We start from the raw sequence: 24279 nt of genomic DNA on the forward strand, positions 1-24279 counted from the left end.
TTCTCTACAGGATCCAACATTCAGTCAGTCAGTCCACCACTTTGGTCCTGATTGAAATGAAATAATGGTCAGCGGTCTCACCAACTTCTCTCAGCAACTGCCAATAAAAAGCAAACACATCTGTCTGTCACATCTTTATGAACAGCCATGCAGCTTTCTGAGACTTCAGACTGAGACTGAGGCAGGAAGATCAACCCCTTTTGAATTCACACCTTATTTTAAAAGCCCAACCACTACAATGCTAAACTTTCCATACCCCATTTCATCACAGTCAACGCACACATGTGTGTGTATGTGTGTATGTGTGTATGTGTGTGTGTGTGTGTGTGTGTGTGTGTGTGTGTGTGTGTGTGTGTGTGTGCACGGAAAGAGGAAGAATGAAGTACAAAGCAGGACACAAAGAACACAAAACTATTTATCACAGGGCGCCTGTCCTTAATTTGACTGTACAGCAATTTTTTGAGGTCATTTCTTTGTGTTGTTGGACTGGAGAACATTGCGTGTCCTTGATTCTGTTCTAACGAAGTGTTCACTGGTGGAGTAGCCACTGACTTCATGTTATTCATTGGGTATTTTTACTGCAAGTGAAAAGCTTCCTTTCTTAGCAAGGTCTTCAGTTCACATTTCGGGCCTGATTCCTTATTTGTGGTATTTAATTGGGTTTTCTCCCAGGTTCTCCCCCCTCCCATAGATCAAAACATGCAGTTGCGTAACCTTCACCATGTCTTAACCATGCCGTAAAGAACTAGCATTGAACATTTGATATCATCATCATTGAACATAATCTCTAGTTTTTGTTGAAAGACTCAAAATCAAGACAATAAGTTGAGACTATTTATATTTGGAAGCCAGTATAGTTAAAAAACTGAATGCAGCACAACCAGAGGTAGTTACTGTCACCAGGAGAGTCCATCTACAGAATTGACATTAAGACATTTCTCTTTTATTCAGAAGATAGTGTTTCAGCCCTCAGGCCTTCAACAAGATCAACAATCATAATAGGAAAAAGACACTGAGTATGTATATTTTGTTTCATCCTTACTTGAGGGACATGTAACTAACTTTCTGTTTTCTGTACCAGTTTGTCTTTACTGTATGGTTTGTAATCAATATCATCAAAATCAATTGTTTTTCTGATACTGATTTTTCACAGTTTGTTCCAGTAAAATCAACTTTTGTCTCCAAACACGTCGTGTGTGTTCAGCTCGCTGCATGCAGAGTGAGGGGCAGAGTCTGCACGTGCCTGCCAAAGATGAAAAGTACTAAAACATGAGAGCAGTAATGGAAGAGTTCATTAAAATTCATTAAAAACAAAGATTATTGTGAAAGTGACCACACGAATGGTGAACAATAAGAGGTGAAATATGCTTCACAAAGATCAGGATGAGACCAATGTGACAGGAAGTGCACTTTGAGTCTAGATTCTTTGATAACCAATCACATGCATTTCTCAGTGTGACATACAGATCGTGGCCACGTTACATCACCTCCTTTATTCACTTAAAAACCAACAAGGTTTCTAACAAGAGACAAAGTCAAGATGATCATGTTGTGGGTAACACTGCTTGTCCTTCATCAAGCATGTAAGTACCATCTAATTCTGTGTATTCTGTATACAGTTAAGAATTTTTATGCCAACAACATGTTTGGAGGTTGATATGTCATCTATCTGCATTATACATTTTCTACATCATCTAATTCTGTATATTCTCTATACAATTAATGTTACAATAATTGTTATTTACAATGTCATGTGTTTTATATTTTTCATATAATTCAGATACGCTGATCCCAGTGATCACGGTTCAACTTGGTGAAGGTGCAACCTTCACATGTGCTTTCTCTGATGATGACTTCAGCAGGAAGAATTTCTACTGGTACAAGCAGAGTGCCGGTGATACTCTGAAATTAATTGTGAAACTGACTACAACTCCTGAGTATGGACCAGGGTTTTCTCCCTCAAGATTGGAGGCACATAAAGATAAGAATTTTATTAACTTGACCATTTTGAGGACAGTCCAAGAAGATGAGGGAATGTACCACTGTGAGGTCATGGACTGGATTAAAACCAAATGGAACGGGACATATTTGTCAGTAAAAGGTAATAATGTGATCTATTTTAATTTAACTTTAAACTAATTTTCAAAATGTGTGTCAAATTTTTAACATAGTTTTACATTACACAGGAAACAGTGAAAGGACATCAAACTATACTGTTGTTCAGGGGTCAACAGTCCATCCAGGAGACTCTGTGACTCTCCAGTGTTCAGTCCTCTCTGACTCTGGGAACAAGACGTGTCCAGGAGGACACAGTGTTTACTGGTTCAGAACCGGATCAGATGCATCTCACCCAGACTTCATCTACACTGATGGAAGTAGCCCTGATGAATGTAGAAAGAAATCTGACATGAATTTGTCTCCAAAGAGCTGTGACTATCACTTCTCTAAGAAGGTCAGCTCCTCTGATGCTGGGACTTATTACTGTGCTGTGGCCACATGTGGAAAGATATTATTTGGAAATGGAATTAAAGTGGAACTTGGTATGATTTGGTGTTAAATAATGAAAATAATACTCAAATTATGTTGATAAAATCATGACTGATAAATCTATTTGAGAAACATTGACAAGTCTTTCTTTTTTCTTAATTTTCTAGTGCAAACAACACATTCACTATTTATTGGAATAGTGATATTAACAATCTGCTTGGCCGTTTCTGTTGTTGCAAATATCGTCTTCATCTGCAACCAGAGTCTTAAAGTATGTCAACAATGTAAAGGTAAGTGTTATAACTAACTTGATTTTTGTGATAAAAACATGCTCTGATGTATGACATATCCATTTAATATACTTTTCATAAAATCATATCATCATCATCATAGTCATCATCATATCATTATTTAAGCATTTGGCAAAAAATTTAAACATAATTAAAATTATATTAGAGTTGTGCTTCAGTCAGATTACCAGTAAAACCAGTAAAATCTGATCGTTATTCATCATTGCTTATTGTCTGTTTTTAATTATAATTATTATTTTTATATTAAAGCTGCTGCTGCTCTGCAAACATATATTGAAACAAGCAGTGATGGTCAACAGGTAAGACATTTAAAGAGAAGATGTTATAGAAATGTTTTTGGCACATTTTGTCTGTTTTCTCCTTCTTATATTGACATTAATGATGTATTTCCTCAGAGATATGAGGACTTGTTGGTTTATTCTGCACCAACCAAGCAAACAACTGACAAAGCAGGGAAAAGGAACGCAAAGGCAGCGGAGGACAATTGTGTCTACACAAATGTCTTCTACTTACTTAAAAAACAGAAATAAATCATCACGATGGAAGAAATCACACTGAATGATAAAACATTTTGGCACAGTTTATCACAGCTTGTTTCATTTTTGTTTATGTTTTGTGTCTTGATTAAATTCCTCAAAGAAGCTTGTGATGACATCCAAACCGTATTTTAGAAAGATTCATCTGTAAAAATGAGTCATGATTTCCTGATGATTTCCTATTCTTCTCCTTTATCTGATCTGCGTTTTTTAAGGTTTGAATGATCCCCCTTTACCCACATCTATTATCAATGACATTTCAAGGTATTATAGTAAAATACTTCAGTGTTTGTATATATTTTCTGCTTTTGTTGTATATAATTGTTGTATATAATGAATATGCAATAATTGTGAGAAGACTGATGCAAAACTTCCTCCTATCGCTGTCTGTGCACATCTGTGCACATCACCTCTGTAGAGAGTTGGGGAGCAGTGTGAAGGTCCTGCTCAGCCTATAGAGAGGGGTTTTACTGGCTGTGGTAATCTGACCTAACAACAAAGTACACACACTCAGTGTACTCTCTCATAGAACTTCCTCTTCTCACTTGCGGAGAAATCCAGCGCTGCGTAGTGAACTGCCTCTGTTTCACCATCCTGCAAAAAATGTGTGTTATTAAATAATTCAGAGATTAGGACTGTAATGTTAGTAACTAAACTATAATGTTTGTACTTGATTATTCATCTTCTTAGGTGGCTTCTTTAATCAGTGTCATTAGTCTAAATGTGAAATGTGTACTTGATTATTCATCTTTCTATCATGAAAGCAGCAGATGTATCATATTTTTGAACAGAACTGCATTAAAAAGCAAACCTAACATTGTTTTGTGTCTTTTTTTATGTCATTGTAATTAGAATAGTCCTATGATATTTCTCAGTGATTTGTTTTGTATTCATACATCTTGTTTTTATCCAAATTGAATATATATATATTATTTAACATAAAGTAACAACAATTATATAATTCAACAGTGAATTTATTTTGTTTTACTTTGTACCTTCTGGATCTGACAAAGGAAATGGGGAAAAGTTGGTAAAACATTCATCACACACCTACATCAAGATCACTACAGCTAGCTAACAGGGCAACACAGTGCTGTATATTAACTAGACTCATAATTACCAGGTTGTTTGATTGATCCACTGTTGACTTGTCACGTCCAACATTATGAGAAGCTCCTGTTGCTCCTATTAACAAAAGAACACAACACAACCTTCAGTGTGTTTAATACTGTCATATCAGTGAGCTTTGTGTCTCATTAACAGACAGAAATAAATCAAGTAAGTCTCTATTCACAGTGATCAGGTCTTGGTCTTAGTTGCACACTGCAGTTCACTTCAGTCCTATTTCTGCTTCAGACCAAGTCTAGCAGAGAACTGAGCAGTCAGGGGTGAAGTGCTTTGCTAATGAGAATATAGTTTGTAATTTCATATAACAGCTGAAATGAAATATTCTGTAGAGAAAAAGGACACAATCCTCATGTGATAAAAGAATGAGTGGAAGTTACTGAAATTAATATAATTAAAAAGAAAAAATACAGTTCAGTGAAAAAAAAGGTTAACTCATTAAACGTTTACAATATTTTATCACAAAAAAATGTGCCCAACCTCTGTGAGTGTGCTGTGTAAGACTTATCAATATGATTTTAATGGTTTGTAGATAACTTTGGAGGTCTACGCCACAGGAGGATAAGATGTATTACACTTTGATTACAAACAAGAAGGATCAATTTATGGTTAGTTTGGCTCCACACTGACTGAAAAAAAATAATGATGAACTTACCTTTGCAATTCTCACAAACTCTCCTCCCATTAATGTAGAACATGAGGCAATCACAGTCACACAGCAGGCCAACAGTGCTCCAAGTACAACGACAACTGGATCCAACTTTAATCCTGGAACCAGAAAAAAATAAATGCTAATTATTAAATGATATACTGTCAGGAGTCAATGTTAGCATCATTATTTTCAGCCTGTCTACAGTAATATATCTGCTGAAGCTGGTTTAACACAGCTCTATAAATACAGATTTAATTAGCTTGTGAGTTGTTTTATGTATTTTTCACAGCAACACTGGTGAAGGTGACCATATTTCAAAACCACAAAAACTAAGAGCCGTGTTCATCAGGATGGGGGATTATTTATTTTAACCTTCACATCTCCGGAGTGCACCTTTCAGCACCATGGACAGCGCCTCAGCAAATAAAAAATTATTCAAGTTACAGATTGACAAAGAGTCTTTAAGAAGACTGCTGGTGCTCTTAATATCCACTATGCGCAATGGAAAATGTAATCTTGCAGTGTGAGCAGAAACTGAGTTTATGTTGCTGAAATGTGCCTTGTTTTTGTTTTCATATTGTGTTAGTTAATAATGAGTGGGACAGAACATTATAAATGTCTACAGAAGCACTGAAAACTGAGACACTGGAACCATAACATTGGCAGTACTAGCAGGATAAGCTAACAATGTCAATGGCACTTCATTAGCGGCAGTCGGATGTAGGAGTTGCTAACCATCCTGAGAAAACTTAAAGTGTGCCTGTTTAGCTTTTAGCAGTTACATTTTACATATAAAAATGAAGTTTACATGATAATTTCTTCATTCTCATACAGGCTTTTTGACAGCTTCCCCCGCTGAGCACAATGTCATCGGGAAAGACACAGGTGAAACAAATAGGTAATCAACTAAGGCGGGAAAAAGAACAAAGAGGGGAAGTAAAAATGACAGCACAGGGGAAGACTAGACTTTCAAAATAAAACAGGAAGTGTACAACATAACATAAAATACAGATTCTGACACTTTCTGCAATCTTACATATTTTAAATGGGTTTAATACATATGCGAAATCTATTCATGATTTAGATAACAGTGTAAATACCTACCTCGGTATTTAGTTCCTTCACCAAACAGGATCTGTCCACACGTGATTACAGCACAGTAGTAAGTCCCAGTATCAGAGGAGTCCCGTATAGTTTTGGACAGACTGTAGACACAGCTCCTTTCCTCTTGTTGTTTTATGTCCCTGTGTTGTTTTATCTATTTATGTACAGCACTGTGTTTTCAACTAAAGAATCTTATTTTCATTCCTTATTAATCAGAACACATTTCATGCTTCCTTGAGACGTACTGTTACTCTTTCCTCATAAAATATTTGACAAAACTTTCACTTAATACTTTCTACTATGCATTGCTTGCAGCCATGTTTGTTAGCTAGCAGTGATCTTCCTGTAGCAATGCTGTCTTTGTAGCCACATTACCACAGAGCATAGAATAGCATGAAATAGGCAACACAAATATGATTAAGCTAGAAATAGCGAACATGTAACTGCAGCTTGGAAAGTTATTCACATGCACACAGGTGTTTTCAGATATTTTGGCTGATTAGGCTTCTGCTGAGGTTCACCCAAGTAAAAACTATGACGTAATGTACATGAGGACACTGGATTACTTGGTCTAATTACAAAGACAAAGGTGTAAGAGATATAACAAAGCTAACTATAGAGTCATGTAGACATCAATCAAACAGCCTGTAGACGCCCACACAGATCTGAGAATCAGCCAGAATAAGTGAAATCATCTGTGTGGGTGTACCATGGATGTGCAGAGCTCTTAATGTGACGTTAGTTTAATAATTTGAACTATTTACTGACCCACAACAACTGGGCGTGATGGATGCATGCAACAAAAAATTTCCATGCTCACATGAAGGCTAAAACCCCAGGTGGACCGGTAGATCGTTTGATGGCTCATGGGACACAACACACACACTGTTGGAGTTGAAGGTGTTTTTTTTGTCTTTCAGTCTCAGCTAGTGGGTTTCAATGTTTGTATTAAGTTAGTCTAATATCATCCTGGCTCTGAAGTTTGTGTTTTGTTTTGTAATCTAAATAACTACAGTGTAGTTGGTAGCCTGCGGGTTTGAGGTACAGTTGCAGAGGAAAACCAGAGGAAATGTGGCCAAAACCACACAAGTAAGGTAAGTTTAATAAGCAGTATAAAACTGTGAGGAGACAGCTACCCTCCATCTTTCTCATCTCACAGCACTTTGTAGATACATGCTGCATATCTGTCTTGAGAACAATCGAGCAAAGCCACATGCAACAGCTACACTGACAAAGCTGTGGTGGGCCATTTCTCCGCCCCTTTGACCAACCACTGAGGCTGTTTACTCAGAACAGACCTGACTGAGGACTTCAACAGGATGTGTACTGAGTTTAAAACAGAAAAGCTGCAAGAGGTTTCAGCAGGCTAATTTTTATTGAACAAATTAAAGTAATTGCTGGAAATGTTCATTTAAACTACAAATAATGTCTGTAAATTGTGATTTTAAAGGTGCAACCACACAAACAGACTTTAGCAAGGTGGTCAAATAATAAAGAGACAAACCTAAGATAATGATTGATGGGGGGGGGGGGTTGTGAATGAGTAACACTCCCCTCTCTCATAGCAGCTACCAATGAAAACAACACCTTAAACTGAAAACCCAACCACAATGGTACCGTACTTTCCACTCGTCACTTGTAAGTCAGTGTTGACTTTGAATGTGTGTTTATTTGTGTTTGTTGTCCAGCAGTACTGTGCACAAAATGAAAAAGCAGAAAATACAAATCATGACACAAAGTACATGACAAGTATTTACTGCAGGACTTTTTAAAACTACATTTTACAGTTGCTACTGTTCCTGTATCCACTTTCCTGGACACAGCATTATGTCAGGGAGCAGCTGGTTTAAATGTACAGTATGGTCATTTTCATACTTGCAGGAGGAAGAACAAGACTGTTAGAATCAACCACAAACAGGAATGCATCTTTAGAGAAGTGTTACATTATCAATCTGTGCTGTTTCATTCTCAATATGCCTACAAATAGGTTAAGGAAGTAAAGTGTATAAGTGTATGCACTTTGTGATGTTGCACTTGACTACGTTATAGTGTCAGTGTCTTGTCATTGTGAATGTGTCCACCACTGTTTTGCTGCAAGTGAAAAGCTTCCTGTTATTACAAAAAAACATTTTGGGATAGTCTGTCAGTGATTAATATGCTGCCTCATAACAAATTCAAATCTCAGCTTAGTTATTTTAATTGTGATTTTCTATTCTTTTCACACAAGTCTCCTCCCTCACATAAAAAAACATATAGGTTAGTTGAGTCAGAAATTGTAAACTGCCTGCAGCTGAATTAGTTTCTTTGACAGTGCTGCGATACTGTTGTACTCTGCTCTCCTTTCACCAGCCCCCTGACTACAGTTGTCAGCTCTTCCTGCTGATGTGATTGACAGACACAGTGGGCGGGTCATCATTGATGATGTGGAACATCTGGATTGGTTGGCTCCCACAATATTCAAGATTGTCGATCTATCTTTGGCTGTCAACACGGCAAATGGCTGAATGCATTATTTAAATTGTATTCAAATAAGAGATCAATACATTGTATTTCACTGTGTACTACAGATGTTACATAGTTTCACATCAGACCAGGAAACACAGGCCTCTATATTTACAGATATTTAGATAGTGAAAAGTTAATTGTGTTATTATTCAATCTAACCCCATCCCTGAAGTGTTGCTGTCATGCCTCAGCACAAAACTATTTGATCACCAAAAGACACTGTTAAGCAATAGTGGAATTTTAACATGAATCCTGCCATTCTAAATAGTATTATATAGACATTCCTGCAGAAGATATTGAAATTAACATCCAGTGCATGAAGTAGTGTGCTGTTCATTAAGCATGGTGTCTGTCATGTGGACATCTTTCAATTAAGTTCAATCCAATTCAGTTTTATTTATTTAGTGCTAAATCACAACAAAAGTTATCTCAAGGCACTTTTCACACAGAGCAGGTCTAGACCATACTCTTTGATTTAATTAAACGAGACCCAAAATTCCTTATAATTACTTATAAGCTTACAAGCTCCCTTTTTATGGTAAGAACACTGGGCTAGGTGAGCGGCGATCGGCCTTGACCGGTTCGGTATGGCTGTTATCATACCGTAGTTTATTTGCAGTTACAATGATCTTTCCCTTAACTTAACCAAGTCATTTTACCTAATTATCCCCTCCAGATATGTAAGATAATACTCAGCTTGGAACCAATATTTAGTTGTTTTTTCATCAAAAAACATCCAATAATTTCATTAACCACTTAACGCACGCTGTTCCGTTCACGGGACGGGACGGATGTTAGGAGGTAGCCACAAGTTCTTCTGGATGTTTTAAACACCAACCCTTAAACATATATATTCATGCCGTACATCGTTGGAAAGCTTAGATTGTCCTGATTCATTCAAGACCACTCACGACTTATATGGTTGCTCACAGCCGTAATAGTATTAGCGATTAGCTCGGCTAGCCCCTGAGCTAAGTAAGAAAAGCTATAATGCTACATACCTTCAACGTCTTCCCTTTATCCACAACGATCATCTTATGACTCAGCACTTTCTGTACAGCTCGCCAAGTATCCATTCTTGTGAAATATGAAATCCGTTTCCATAAAACCGAAATACTTTCCTCAATATGTCAACATGTATTTAGTCCAACACGTAACGTAATAACACAAATAACAAACCATAAACGGTCCGTTTACGTCATTTCCTGACCTGCACGTCCATCTCAGAGTACATGTGACTAGATGTTTACGACCGTGAGCCTCTTCTGCTTCTGACGACACCACACACAAGCCAATCGGTGTTTAGGATTAGGCGACATGGCTTTGATTGACTGCTGTTCTAGCCTATGAAAATATTCGGTGAAATGAAGTGGATAACCTTTTAGCCAATAGTCTGAGGTTTCCAACGGTGTATGACACTAAACTATTACGTTTGGCTGTCCATAAACAAACTCCAAGCGTAACCGGCGTGCGCCCGGTGCGTAAAAGAGTTGAACCATATATCATTACGCACTCGGCATTTTGGTACACGGTTGGTTCTTTTTCGACTTAACATATGACTTATACCAAAATAAACAGATAGATAGATAGATAGATAGATATATATGGCCAAACAAAAAAATATGGTTATATGTAATAATAATAATAATAATAATAATAATAATAATAATATGGCGTCAGCTTTCATTAGAGACCAAGATTTTGATTGTAGGCAAAGGGGATGTGAAGTTATAGGTGTTTGATTGTGGTTATACAGCTTTGGTAACCAAGTGTCCATTTGGAGTCTCCAAAAAGGACCTGAGGAAAACGCATGGACATACCTGTTGAAAAATAATTCTGAAAAATTCATCTTTTGGTCTTTTGACTCCAAATTTGGACTGCATGAAGCCAAGACATGTGGCTGTGGCCTCATTGTGTCTATATCCTGCTGAGAGGTCCCTGAATGTCTGTACACATGTCATTGTAAAGGCAAACCTATGGGCGAGTAAACAACCCCATCATTGTAACCTCTGCCACTGTTTGTCGGTAAGTCACAGAATCACACAGACCTTTCCAATGATACCAGACACATCTCTGAGTCTCAAACTATGTGGGATCTGTGCTGCTCACAACTTGGGCATGTCGTTTAGGCTAACAGCATAAAGAACAGGGGCGTGTATTAAGTGGTTAAAATCATTAAAATAACATTTCCTCTTTTCCCCTCCTTGAAAAATACAGAATCCATTAATATATAGCTATTGTTCATTCACTTCTTCACAGGCAAGTTGATTCTCAGTGTATGAGGACTGGAGGTTTCACATTTCCACATCACACATGCAAGTTGGACAACGTTAGCTTAAAAACTAGTTGGGATGTCACAGATCATGCTTTTAGGCCCGCCCCTTAAACTCAGATTTTCAACACGCTCAGAGAAACTTTCCCTTAGATGAATGTGAACACAGTCTTTTAGTGTCAAACAAGAATAAAATAAATACACTGAACATTTGAAATCTCTCTTATGGTTACTGTGATATGGACCAAACATATGGATTCTGGAAACCAAGCTACTGTCCAAGAAATATAGTAGTAATGATAACAACGCTCTAAAAAAGTCACTTCCTCTTCCCACAAAGACATCCTTACAGTTCTTGATGACCCCAACTATAAAATTAGATCTGATTCATGGTGATTTTTGTGTGTCATGAACAGCTTGACCATAACTATCAGCTGAATAGTCCAAATATTATAACAATCTAAACAAAATCTTAGGAACAAGTGTTTGAGATTATTGAAGTTCACATCAAGATTGAATGAAATCTTGTGTTTACTCTCAGTGTCAGTAATAGAAACTTACCATGAAACATGAAACAAAAGCTTGCTGTTGGTGTTGTTATATAGGTTGGAAAGATGGTTGATATTATTTCCACTGGGGTAGTACACTGAACCGCCAGCATAATGAGCAGCCAATCAGATTGATCTGAAATTGTTCCCTCCCATTTCATATGATTACATTAAGCCGGATCATCTCCTGATTCTGTTTAATTTAACTGCTGTCTTACATGAATTAACAAGAAAATGCTGTTTGGATTTTATATTCTGCTCATGTTCAGAGTTGCGCGTAAGTATATAAAGTCAGCTTTACTCAAGATAAATGTTTAAGTATATTTTCATCTTCTTTCAACAATTTAGCAGAAAGCATACATGAATCTATGTTGTTTATTATTGCTCTGTGTTTATTTTAATCTTTTTTTTCAGGATGTGCAGACGATCAGATCTTTGTGACAGACACTGTTGGTGTTGGACAGGATGTGACTCTGACTTGTATTCGCCCGACAAATGTGTACAAAGCAACCACCTTGTTCTGGATCAGGCTTGTTGCTGGAAACTTGCCTGAATTCTTGGGAGGAACACATAGTTTTGATTACAATGGTGTTAATAAGACTCCTCACATTATAACTAAACAACAGTCTGGGACATTTGTCCTGCATATTAAAAAAGCTGAGTTAAACGATACTGGACTTTACTACTGTATGAATGTAGACCAACTTCACATGACATTATTGAAAGGAATATTTCTGAGGATTAAAGGTAAATAAATCAATCAAAGGTTTCACATGCTCTAAATGTTATGATCAGTTTACATGGTAACATTTTATTTCATTTCCAGAGTTTATAGAAAATATATATATATTGTATATGAATGTGTGTAACTGTAAAATATGTTCATCATTTGTGCTTTCAATCCTTCAGGACCAAAACCTGACATCACAGCCATCATTCAAGACTTTCCATCTGATCCAGTCCGTCCACGACACTCTGTGACTCTCCAGTGTTCAGTCCTTTCTAGCTCAGAGAGTAAAAGATGTCCTGAAGAACACAAAGTGTACTGGTTCAGAGCTGGATCAAATGAATCTCATCCCAGTTTTATTTATGGTCACGAAAACAGGGCTGATGAATGTGAAAAGAGTCCTGAGGCTCATTCTCCACAGAAATGTGTCTACAGCTTCTCTAAAAACGTCAGCTCCTCTGATGCTGGGACTTATCACTGTGCTGTGGCCACATGTGGAGAGATTTTATTTGGAAATGGAACAAAACCGGACATTGAAGGTAAATTAATTTCTATATTTCTAAATTATCATTTCTATATTATACTATATGTGTTTCAAGTACAATCCATTTAGATCAACTGTCAGAGAAACTTTTATTCTAATTCATATCATCTTATCAAATACCATAAATTATTTATTGCTACTGTATTTCTTAACCTTAAATTATTTATTTTATTTCATATTCTTTCATAAAGCTTCAGTTGTCAGCGGGTGTGATTTACAGAAGGTCAACATCATTATCTACCTGCTGTGTGTTGCTTTGGCCATAAGTCTGATTGTAATAACCTTCCTCATATATTGCATCAAGAGAAAGTTTTGTGACTGTTATAACGGTAAGAGAAATTACTCAAACATGAATCTATCAAACAGTATTCAGTAACAGCTATATCTTTAGATTCACATTATTGCTGTGTATAAGTCATATTACTTAAATGTTATTATTTTTATTTTTATATATCAGCTGTTGCTCTGCAAACAAATGCTGAAACAGCCAGAGGTGGTCAGCAGAGTCAGCAGGTAAGGAAATTAAAGACAATATTTAACTTAAAAAGTATTTTAATTTTAGTTTTGTTTTATCTATCTGCATGTCCATATGTTAACTTCCCATCTCACAATATTTTGGGATTTATTTCCTCAGAGAAATGAAGACTCGTTGGTTTATTCTACACCAACCTTTACGAAGACAGCTGGTAAATCAGGGAGAAGGAATGTAAAAGCAGCGGAGGAAAATTGTGTCTACAGTAATGTCAGGACTTAGAATTCATTCACACACCAGATTTGTTCATTGTTTTTTCTGCCACATGATGTGTAACATAATGATTTTTTAAATCCTGGATAATCTAAAGGACATTTTGTGTATTATTCTGTTTGTATCACTGTGTAATATCTTTGAATATTATCACTTCACTTCACATCACAATTCATCATTATGATGTTGAAATTACCACATTTAATAGTGAGACATTTCTCCATATCTTTTAAATATTTTTAAATATTTCAGTATTCATCTTAAAAGAGTTGGTTTGAAATGAATTTTATTAGTTTATCTCAAGAACTGAATCTTTCTCAACTTCTGTCTGGAAATCTGCTGGATGCATGAATGCTGGATTTTATTTTTATTTTTCTTACAAAATACACATTTTGACTGATGGTTGACTTCTTCATTTTTTGCAGTCTATGCAAATCATATACTGTACACTGTACTCTCTCCTGTTTTTATTTCCTCTCTTCACTTTTCTTTTGGAGAAATCCAGTGCTGCATAGTTCACTGCCTCTGCTTCACCATCCTGTTTTTAGGTAATTTACAGATTAGGACTGCAACATAATTAACTAAACTATAATGTGACTTATTTAATCAGTGTCATAAGATGAAATGTGAAATGTCATGAAAGCAGCAGATGTATTATATTATTGAACAGAACTGCATTAAAAAAACAAACTTAACATTGTTTTATGTCATTTCTAATGTCACTGCAATTAAAATATTCCCATGATATTTCTTAGTGATTTGTATTCATACATCCATGCTCATTATACATTAACAACATTATATTACTTATCAGTGAATTTATTTTATTTTACTTTGTACCTTCTGGATCTGACAAAGGAAAAGGGGAAAAGTTAACCTATTCATCACTGACCTACATAAAGACCACTACACCTAGACAGTGACAATAGGGCATTGCTGTATATTAATGAGAAGCATAATGCCAGGTTGTTTGATTGATCCCCTGTTGACTTGTCACATCGAAAATTATGAGAAGCTCCTGTTGGTCCTGTTAATAAATGTGTTTAATGCTGTTGTATCAGTGAGCTTTGTGTCTCATTAAAAGACGATAGAAGATAAATAAATGAAATTAAATGTTCTATACAAAAAAAGGGCACAATCATTCATCATATTTTTCAACACTGAAAAACCATCTAAGCACTCACAAAAAAGTGTTTGCTATTATTAGTCCGTGGAGCCATTTCTGAACAAACTACCGATACTCTTCATAATGAATAAACATGACACCCAGTACAATGGTAAGGCTCAATGACATGTTTGTAATAATTTGTGGATAACTATGGGGGTCTACAACACAGAGGAGTAGGTTGTATGAGACTTTGGAAATAAAAAGTACAACCAATTAATGATTGGGTTGACTCTGCACATGAATATGAAAACAATATTTGAGGGTCAAATCTGCACATCCATTACATTATTCTGCACAGCAAAGGTCCAACATCCAGGTGAAGTAACATTACACTGAGTGGCGGGGGACTGACTGAAAAAAAAAGTACAATATGGTGAACTTACCTGCAATTCTCACAAACTCTCTTAATGCAAAACACGAGGACAGCAATCACAGTCAAACAGCAGGCCAACAATGCTCCAAGCACAAGAACAACTGGATCCAACTTTGATCCTGGAATCATAACATAATCCAAAAAGTCATTAAGTTTCAGTTCCAGGCAAAATTGGTACATTAAAGTTAAATATATTCAGTTGCTGAAAACTAAACTTGACTTCAAAATCACTTTCTTTGACCAAACTGATAACTGGATACAACTGGACAGAAGCTTACATCCGTGATGTTGAAGGTAAGACCTGTGACTGAAAACGCTGTTAGGTTATGGCTGCACATGTGACATTCACAATAAACTTTAACATCAACTGCTCACATAAAACATAATGAAACATTTTTTTTATGTGTTTATGAACTGTTGTGTGAAGGTTTATTTTCAGCCTGTCTGATGAAGCTGGTTTTGATGCATTTCTTAGAAAGTCTAAGTGTATCTTTCAGCACCATGGACAGCACCTCAGCAGAGAATAAAAAAATATTGTTTCCTTCATATGTCAGTGTGCATGAGCATTGGCTGCTGGCTAACTAGCTGACTGTGAAACACACTCTGCAAGCTTCTTTAAACAAAGGTATACTCCATTTATCTCTTTGTAGCCTATAAATAACTATAGTCTATAACATACAAATAACTTAAACTTACACCTTCACAATACTATGCCACGTGCTGGTCACGAGTTTACAACAATTAAAATGTCAAAACATCAAGTCACAATTACACCTTGTTATTAGCAAAAAGAGCCCTTATAGAAAGTTACCTTTAAGAAGTTTGCTGGATGCCTTATGCTTTGCATTTTTTCTTCTTAGTTAGAGTTTCTTTTCTGGAGCTCTCAGTGAAAAGAATGCTTATGTTTGGCTGTCTTCATATGATTATTTTATACTGTTTATATCATTGCACTGTGAGCCCTTGCATTGTTTGCTGCTAGCAAGACACTGTAAACCAGACACTGCTGGAGCAGAAAGCTGTATTTATCGTCTTTCTGTGTATACGGTTTTGCTTTCTGTATCTGTGCTAAGCTAGGTAAAATCATCCTGGACCTGTAGTTTGTGTTGTTTTGATTGTGTAAACTCCACAAATAACAATGATACCCTAATTATAACTTCACTAGGACAACAACCTAAGAGGAGGAAACACATTTGAAATAACAGTGTAGGTGGTAGCCTGTGGGTTTGAGGGACAGTTGCAGGGGAAAACCAGAGGAAATGTGGCCAAAACCACACAGAAAGTCAAGATATGTGAAGAACTTGCAGGTAAGCTGAGAACATGTTTACTAAATATAAGACAATGCAAGGCTTAGTTACATAGCACATTTCATACCCAGGGGCAACTAATGTGCTTACATTAAAAAAAAATTGCACTAGGAGCAGTAGGTGGGGCTAAATGAGCCTGTTTTTTTTTGTTTTTTTTTTACAGATTACTAGTTTCATATAATGCTGTCTTTACATAGTGACAGTCTTAGCAAATATAACAAAAAGTTACTTTTATAAGACTTACCAACTGCAGCTTTAAGTACTGTTCACTTGAATAGAACAGAGGTGTCATTAATGTTATTAGTAGCACCTGTGAGTTTCCTACTATGACAAGTCAACTGTCTGCTGTTTAAATGATCTATTATCTGACTTCACTGCAAAAGATGAAAGTTTCTTGCTTTCCTGCTTTTTGAAACTATAAGACCCCTTCCCCTTCTGCAAATTCAGTGTTTATTATGTCACCTCTACTTAGTATCACATCACACTGTGAAGTCTCACTTGAGAATACTCGATCAAAGCCACATACAACAGCTGCACTGACAGAGAAAACTGAGACAGCCCATTTCTCCTCCCTTTGACCAACCACAGAGGCTGTTTACTGAGAACAAACCTGACTGTGGGCTTCAACAGGATGTGTAGTGAGGTTTGAGTTACAAGGAAGGACTAGCTACAACAGGATGTTACGTTTAGTTTAGAACAAATTTAAATGACTGTTTGAGTTGCTTGTTGATGTGCTCATGTCTGATACATTATGTTTTTAATGATGAAACTACTTTTTAACTACTGAAACTCTCACGCTATCTAGATCCACAAACATTCATGTAATGCATTCAATAATCTAAACTTCTTCCCCGGAGTTGTCTGTGCTTTCTCGTCTCACAGATAATCTGGGCCTGTAGACGTCCAGATGACAGACTCCAGTCCCGGACCTTCTAGCTTCACTGTGCTTCTCTCTCCTATCCTTCCTCTCTCTCCTCTCAACCCCAACCGGTCGAGGCAGATTGCCACCCACTCTGAGTCTGGTTCTGCCTGAGGTTTCTTCCTGTTAAAAGGGAGTTTTTTCTTGCCACTGTCGCCAAGTGCTGCTCATGTAGGAATGAAAAAATTAAACCTGAAGAGTACGGTTTTGCTATATGTGTACAGTGCCTTGAGATAACTTTGTTGTGACATGGCGCTATACTACAGTGGCCCTGAAGTGCAAAACACAACAGCAAATTGCAAAACACAATGTGATGATACTTGCAATCCATGATAAAAACATGTATTTTTACTTTGTAAGCAATAACAATTTCTGTAACATGATACTATGAACATTTGACTCATGGTGACCAGTGACCACCATTCAAAATATTGATTGTCACTGGTCTCACCCAGATCCAACTTATTTCAGCAACTATTAATAAAAATTAAAAACCTCTGCCTACTCCTGTAAATGGTTGTGATGATAAAATCATGTATTGTTTTTGCACTTGCCTTGATGAACTGGTAAAACAGGAAGGAAGAGCAGCCCCTTTTGAGTTCACACCTTATTTTTTTTTTATTTTAAGAGCCCAGCCACAACAATGCTAAACTTTCCATACATCAATTGTTTCAGTAAACAGACTGTGACTATGAGAAAGTGAAAGAGAGAGAGAGAGGGAGACAGAGAGAGAGGGAGAGAGAGAGAGAGAGGGAGAGAGAGAGAGAGAGAGAGAGAGAGTGTGTGTGTGTGTGTGTGTGTGTGTGTGTGTGTGTGTGTGCGCGCACAGAAAAAGAGGAAGTATAAAGTCCAAAGCAGTACACAAAGAACATAAAAGTATTTATCACAGTGCCTCTGTTCTTCTGTTCACTCTGTGTATATTTCACTGTGTATTTGATTGTGTATTTTCATTCAATGAAACCTTAATTTGACTGTCAGGTAATTTTTTTGTCAGAGCACTTTGTGTTGTTGTACTAGAGAACAGTACAGAACAGTTCCTGCTCTAATGTGGTGTTCACCAGGGCTGTAGCCGAGGACTTCTTTGTGTTACTTAAGTTGTTATTTTTACTTCAAGTAAAACGCTTTCTTTTTAATGAAATAAAACCGTTTTGACAAGGCAGCAAGATCTTGAGTTCACATTTCAGGCCTGATTCTTTGTTTGTGGGATTTATTAGTTTTTTCTCCCAGGTTTCCCCCCTCCATAGATAATAGCGTGCATTTTCCTCTCCTTAACTGTTTTTTAACTGCGCTGTCAATAATGTCAGTGAACATCTGAAAACACTGACATTGGGTTAGGGTTAGGGTTATTTTGAAAACCAGGTCACTAAAAACTCCACAGTGAATGACAACAAAACACAACAAGATAATACGATATAATGTGTGTGTGTGTGTGTGTGTGTGTGTGTGTGTGTGTGTGTGTGTGTGTGTGTTAAAAAGAGTAATCCACTGATTTAGTATTGCACTTAGATTGACAATGAATGGATAGTTTAAAAAAAATGGATGAAAACTGATGCAATGTCATCTTTTCTATTCCATGCATTCATCTTAAAACCTCTATGAAAACCATATGCCTACATTACCCACAATACAACTTGACATTATTAACTTGACTCAACAGATTAGAGTGCATTATGTAGCCTTTAGCCTCTGGGCTCAAGCAAAGATGAAGAGCTGGCTATAGCTGGTCTTTCTAACTCCGCAACCTGACACTTTTGTCATTTTGCAAAGTTGTAGTCTTCAGCCGCAACTGACAATGACTCAAGTGACAATACTTTAGGTAATTGTGAGACTCTGTGCAGTTTTCCCCAACACCTATAAGCAGATTTTGATTGGTGGAGTTCCCCTTTAGGGAGATGGGGCATATGCACTTGATACATGACCCCACAAGATAAAATATGTCTTTAAATTGGAGATATTTGTTTGTGGCTTTAATAATTTGGATGATATTTTCACATAAGTATGAAGAATCCATCCAAATACTGACAGTGGGAGTGTTTTATTTACAGCAGACTGTAAATGAAAGATCTTTACTGAAAGTGTCAGTTATAGAAACCCACAACAAGAATCAAATATGAGATAAGAGGGGCTCACTGTTGCTTTTGTGTCATGTGTTTGGAAAGATAGTTGAGATTATTTCCACTGTGGTGCGGTGAAACGCCAACGTGGTTAGAGGCCAATCAGGTCGCTCTGACATTGTTGCCTCCCCCGTGATATGATTACATTAAGGCAAGTCATACTGTAATACAGTATAATTTAACTGCAGTGTCGAGTGGATTAACCAGAAAATGCTCATCATACTTTGTATACTGCTGATGCACAGAGTTGGGCGTAAGTATATGTAAAAAGGTTCACTCCAGATATACAGTATATTTAAATTATCATCATCCTCTTTCATTAATTTAGGGGACGACTTATATGATTCCTGTTTAATGTCTTCTCAGGATGCACAGACAGTCAAACCTACGAGACAAAGACTGTTCATGTTGGAGATAATGTGAATATGACGTGTAAACTCGAGTCATCTGGAACAGTGTATTGGATTAAACTTGTTCCTGGAAAGGTGCCTGAAATCTTAGCAAGAACATATCACATTGAGGATGGTACTCGTATTACTGCCGTCGAAAAACATGGAAAATTTATTCTGCGTATTACAAAAGCAAAGCTAACTGATACTGGAGTTTACTTCTGTATGAGAACACCACAACAAAGTTTAATTTTCTTGGAAGGAATGAACCTAAAAGTTGAAGGTAAATACAGCAAAGTGTCCATTGTAATTTTCATATGATTTCCAGACTCAAACATATAAATTAATGATTGAAGTGTTTTATCTTTTTATCTTTTCCAATGACCAGGACCATCTACAGATATCACTACAGGCCCTCCATCTGATCCAGTTCGACCAGGAGACCCTGTTACTCTCCAGTGTTCTGTCCTCTCGGCAAACAAAACATGTCTAGAAGAACACAATGTTTACTGGTTCAGTGCCACATTGGATAAATCTCACCCCAGTTTTATTTATACTCATGGAAACAGTAGTGATCCAAGTGAGAAGAGCCTTGATACTCAGTCTATACAGAAATGTGTCTACAACATCTCCAGCAACGTCAGCTCCTCTTATGCTGGGACTTATTACTGTGCTGTGACCACATGTGGGGAGATACTGAGGAGGAATCGAACAAAAACGGATAATGAGGGTAAGTGAATCTGCATCTCTAATTTTTTTATCTAATGGGGGAATTATTATTGTGGCTACTATTTATCCTTAATGTACTGTCACATCTTATCAAATAACATCAATTATACTTGCTCTTCATTACACTTTCAGTTATTCTTAACATTCATCATTCATACCTTTTCATATTGTTTCAGCTGTACGCATGTGTGATGTACAGAAGGCTGATACAGCTCTCTCTCTGCTGTCTGCTGCTTTGGCCTTAAGTCTGACTGTTATCATCGGTCTTGTTTATTCAATCAAGAAAATGAAGAAAAAAACTTGTGACTGTTGTAACGGTAAGAAAAGTCATTCATACACTTATCAGTAAAACATAGTTTGCAAAACTGGACTAACATGATTCACTCAGTGCTCTGTTTTTTTACAATACAATTACAGTTGATCTTTATATGAATGCTGCAGCCAGTGATGTTCAGCAAAATAGGCAGGTATGGTATACAAGCATAAAATGTATCTGGAAAACGTATCAATATGTTTCTCCATCCAAATATGTAAATGTTACTTTGTCACTTTTTTTGATATACTGTTATTTGTTTTATCCGTAGACAGATGATGACTCATTGGTTTATTCTGTAGCAACCTTCACAAGCAAGAAATCTTACAAAGCCGGAACAAGGGATAAAAACACAGCAGAAGAAGAGACCATTTACGCTGATGTCAGTACCCTTGTGTTGAATTAACAATCTAGACATGAATTTGATGCTGATATAATGTTTGAATGGCACACTGGGGGAGATAACCTGCATAAGGAACACTGGCACTTCAGCTCTTGAGTTGGTAAAATATTTTGTTTTTGATAACCTGCGAGATGTAATTTTTTTTTTTTTTGCCATTTTACCTATCTGTGCATGTATATATGTGTAAGGAAATGAGTCGTCATGAAATAAATAAAATAAATTATATAAGCTTCTAGTGATAGATCAATAAAATAAGTATCGTATATCTATAACTGTTTGTTAATTGTGTGAGTTTTTCTCAAAGAAAGGTTTCGTATATCATATATTGTCTATTAAGTCTATTAACTTCCTCCACGACCCACATCTGTGTTTCAGTGCCATGTCAATGTATGCCATTAAAAGGAATTGGTGGTTGTGTAGATGTGTTGTTTTCTTCTTAGTTAAGAAATATACATTACAACAGTCACCAAACTAATCATTACATCAAGAATACAACTTTTAACCTTTATTGCGTTATTCTCTCCAAATGCTCTACACTTTGCTACATTCTCATCAATCTTAATTTTAGATTGGCTTATTCAAAGTTTATTAATATCAAATGTATCACATGTCCAAATTCAGCATTGCACTTCCTTGGGTCCCCAGCCAAACACCCACCAACTGTGGAGTTGATCGGATGAATGTAAAGATCATCATATGATGGTGGTTCCTCTTTTGGCATTCTGAATCCATTTCTATGTAACCGGTGGTGTCTGGCATTGTGAGTGTTGTGTTAGATAAAGAGCTTCAGACCAGGACATAAATCCTCCGGTAAATTAACATGAAACACTTTAGCCCCTATCAAATGACATAAAAAATATGTCGGCATACTGCACAAATAGTTTAAAAGCTAACACAGAAACAGAAAAGACACTTACCTCTCCTGTGGAGTACAATGACATAAGTAGTAGTATCTCCTCTGACGCTGGGACTTATTACTGTGCTGTGGTCACATGTGGAAAGATATTATTTGGAAATGGAACAAAACTGGAACTTGGTATGATTTGATGTTCAATAATGAAAATAATACTCAAATTATGTTGATAAAACCATGACGGATAAGTCTCTATGAGAAACATTGACAAATCTTTCTTCTTTGTTTTATTTTCTAGTGCAAACAACACAATCACTATTTATTGGAATAGTGATATTAATAGTCTGCTTGGCTGTTTCTGTTGTTGCAAATATCATCATCATTTTTATCAATTTATGTATACTAAGTACATGCTTGAAGAAATCTTTATTCTAGGGTAAAATCATGTCATGTTATATTATTAATCAACTGTTGAACAAAATGCATTCTAAAGACTCTTGCATCTTTGTTGTAGTCTTTATCTTGACTACAGCTTGCTCAGTTGCTTTATTACTGGCGAAACTTCTGACTATCACAGCCTATAATGTCTTTTTGTTGCATTCTTTACATTACATATCCAATTTTTTGTTTTTGATTGATGTCTCAATCTGAAATTACTCATAAATTGTTGCAATAACTCTAGTGAGTGATTTGAGTGATTTTCAGGCAGAAAAACCCTTTCAGTCCCAATTGTCTTTATTAACATTATTGACTAATCATGTTAATATTATGCTTGATTACGCTATGAACAGCAAACACTCTCGTATTTGGCCACAAATTCTGTTAAAAGAAACGTTATTGTTTCACAAATACATACCATCGCTATTAGCTCGGACATACAGCTAGTGTATTTGTTCGTAATGGCTGTTTGATCCAAATGAAAGCAGCTATAGGGGCATAAACTGCACTTTTCAGCTTTAACATGCTGCACGTGCTCCTGCGGACAAACATCACTTTTTGGCAAGACACCTGTCTTCTTTCAGTAAATAGTCCCCGGTAACCCAGACCAATTCACTTCCGTTGTGGCTTTTTTTATTTGCATTGCGTCTTTTTTATTTATGTTATGGTGTTTGCAGTGCAGTGACCTTTCTTTGCCAGCATAGGTTAGGGGTCAGTGCTCCCAGTTCAACTTGGTGAACCTGCAATTATATGATATTGTACTCAAGAAGATAAATGGTAAATGGACTGTATTTATATAGCGCCTTTCTAATCTTTACGACAACTCAAAGTGCTTTACATTACCACTCATTCAACCATTCACACACATTCATATACTGATGGCAGGGGGTACAACGCGGGGTGCCAACCTGCTCATCAGGGGGAATTTAACCATTTATTCTCATTCACACACCGTTGGTGCAGCAATGGGGGCAATTTGGGGTTAAGTGTCTTGCCCAAGGACACATCGACATGTGGACTGGAGGAGCCAGGAATTGAACCTCCAATCTTCCAATTGGAGGACGACCACTCTACAGCCTGAGCCACAGCTGCCCAATACATTGGATTGTTAATGTTAGACAACAAATAAATTCCAATCTATAGCCTGGACATATATGTGGCTTCTTTCATACATAATGAAAAAATAATGAAAGATATAATTTAATTACCATTAAAAAGGCTACATTTTGGTCAGTTTTCAAGTTGAAACATCTATCATTTGGTCCGTTTGTGTCACCTGAGGCAACAACTGAGGAAACATTATTGTTCAGCCCATAAGAAATTACCAAATCCAAAGTGTAACCCTATGAGCTGGTTCATTAACATGCTGTTTAAATTCATACCCTTTAATAAACTTAAAACATTCTTCACTTTGTCATCTGTCTTATGTTCTGCCTTTGTCCTTTGTTATGTGATATCTTGGGGCATCCTTTGGTGTCCTGTTGGATTGGAAACAGATCCTGTGCTTAGGTTAAAGGTGAAACGTCAGGTCAGGGGCTGTTTTTCTCTGACTGACCAATGTTTAGAAGGTGGAGTTTTTTTAGAGATAAGAAACTATATATGGGATGCAAAAACTGCAGTAGAGAGAGAGACTCAGATCGGCACCAGGAGCTCTCTCAAGATTGGATGTTTGACACTGTTGTCTTTTGTAATAAAATATTTAAAATATACAAGTGAGATG

At 36.6% G+C, this 24279-nt stretch overlaps 1 protein-coding gene across 1 annotated transcript; it reads left to right on the top strand.

Moving 5' to 3' along the window:
* The first annotated feature begins 1540 nt into the window (after window positions 1-1540).
* On the top strand, window positions 1541-21271 carry LOC128362805 (uncharacterized). The gene is made up of 11 exons (XM_053323656.1): window positions 1541-1583; window positions 1781-2101; window positions 2187-2530; window positions 2630-2777; window positions 3048-3097; window positions 3753-3813; window positions 5946-5996; window positions 20212-20553; window positions 20729-20869; window positions 20970-21019; window positions 21137-21271. Exons 1-11 carry the CDS (start codon window positions 1541-1543, stop codon window positions 21269-21271), a joined length of 1686 nt encoding a protein of 561 aa, XP_053179631.1.
* Window positions 21272-24279: the final 3008 nt, after the last annotated feature.

The sequence above is a fragment of the Scomber japonicus genome, chromosome 8 (assembly GCF_027409825.1).
Source record: "Scomber japonicus isolate fScoJap1 chromosome 8, fScoJap1.pri, whole genome shotgun sequence".
Taxonomy (NCBI): Eukaryota; Metazoa; Chordata; class Actinopteri; order Scombriformes; family Scombridae; genus Scomber; species Scomber japonicus.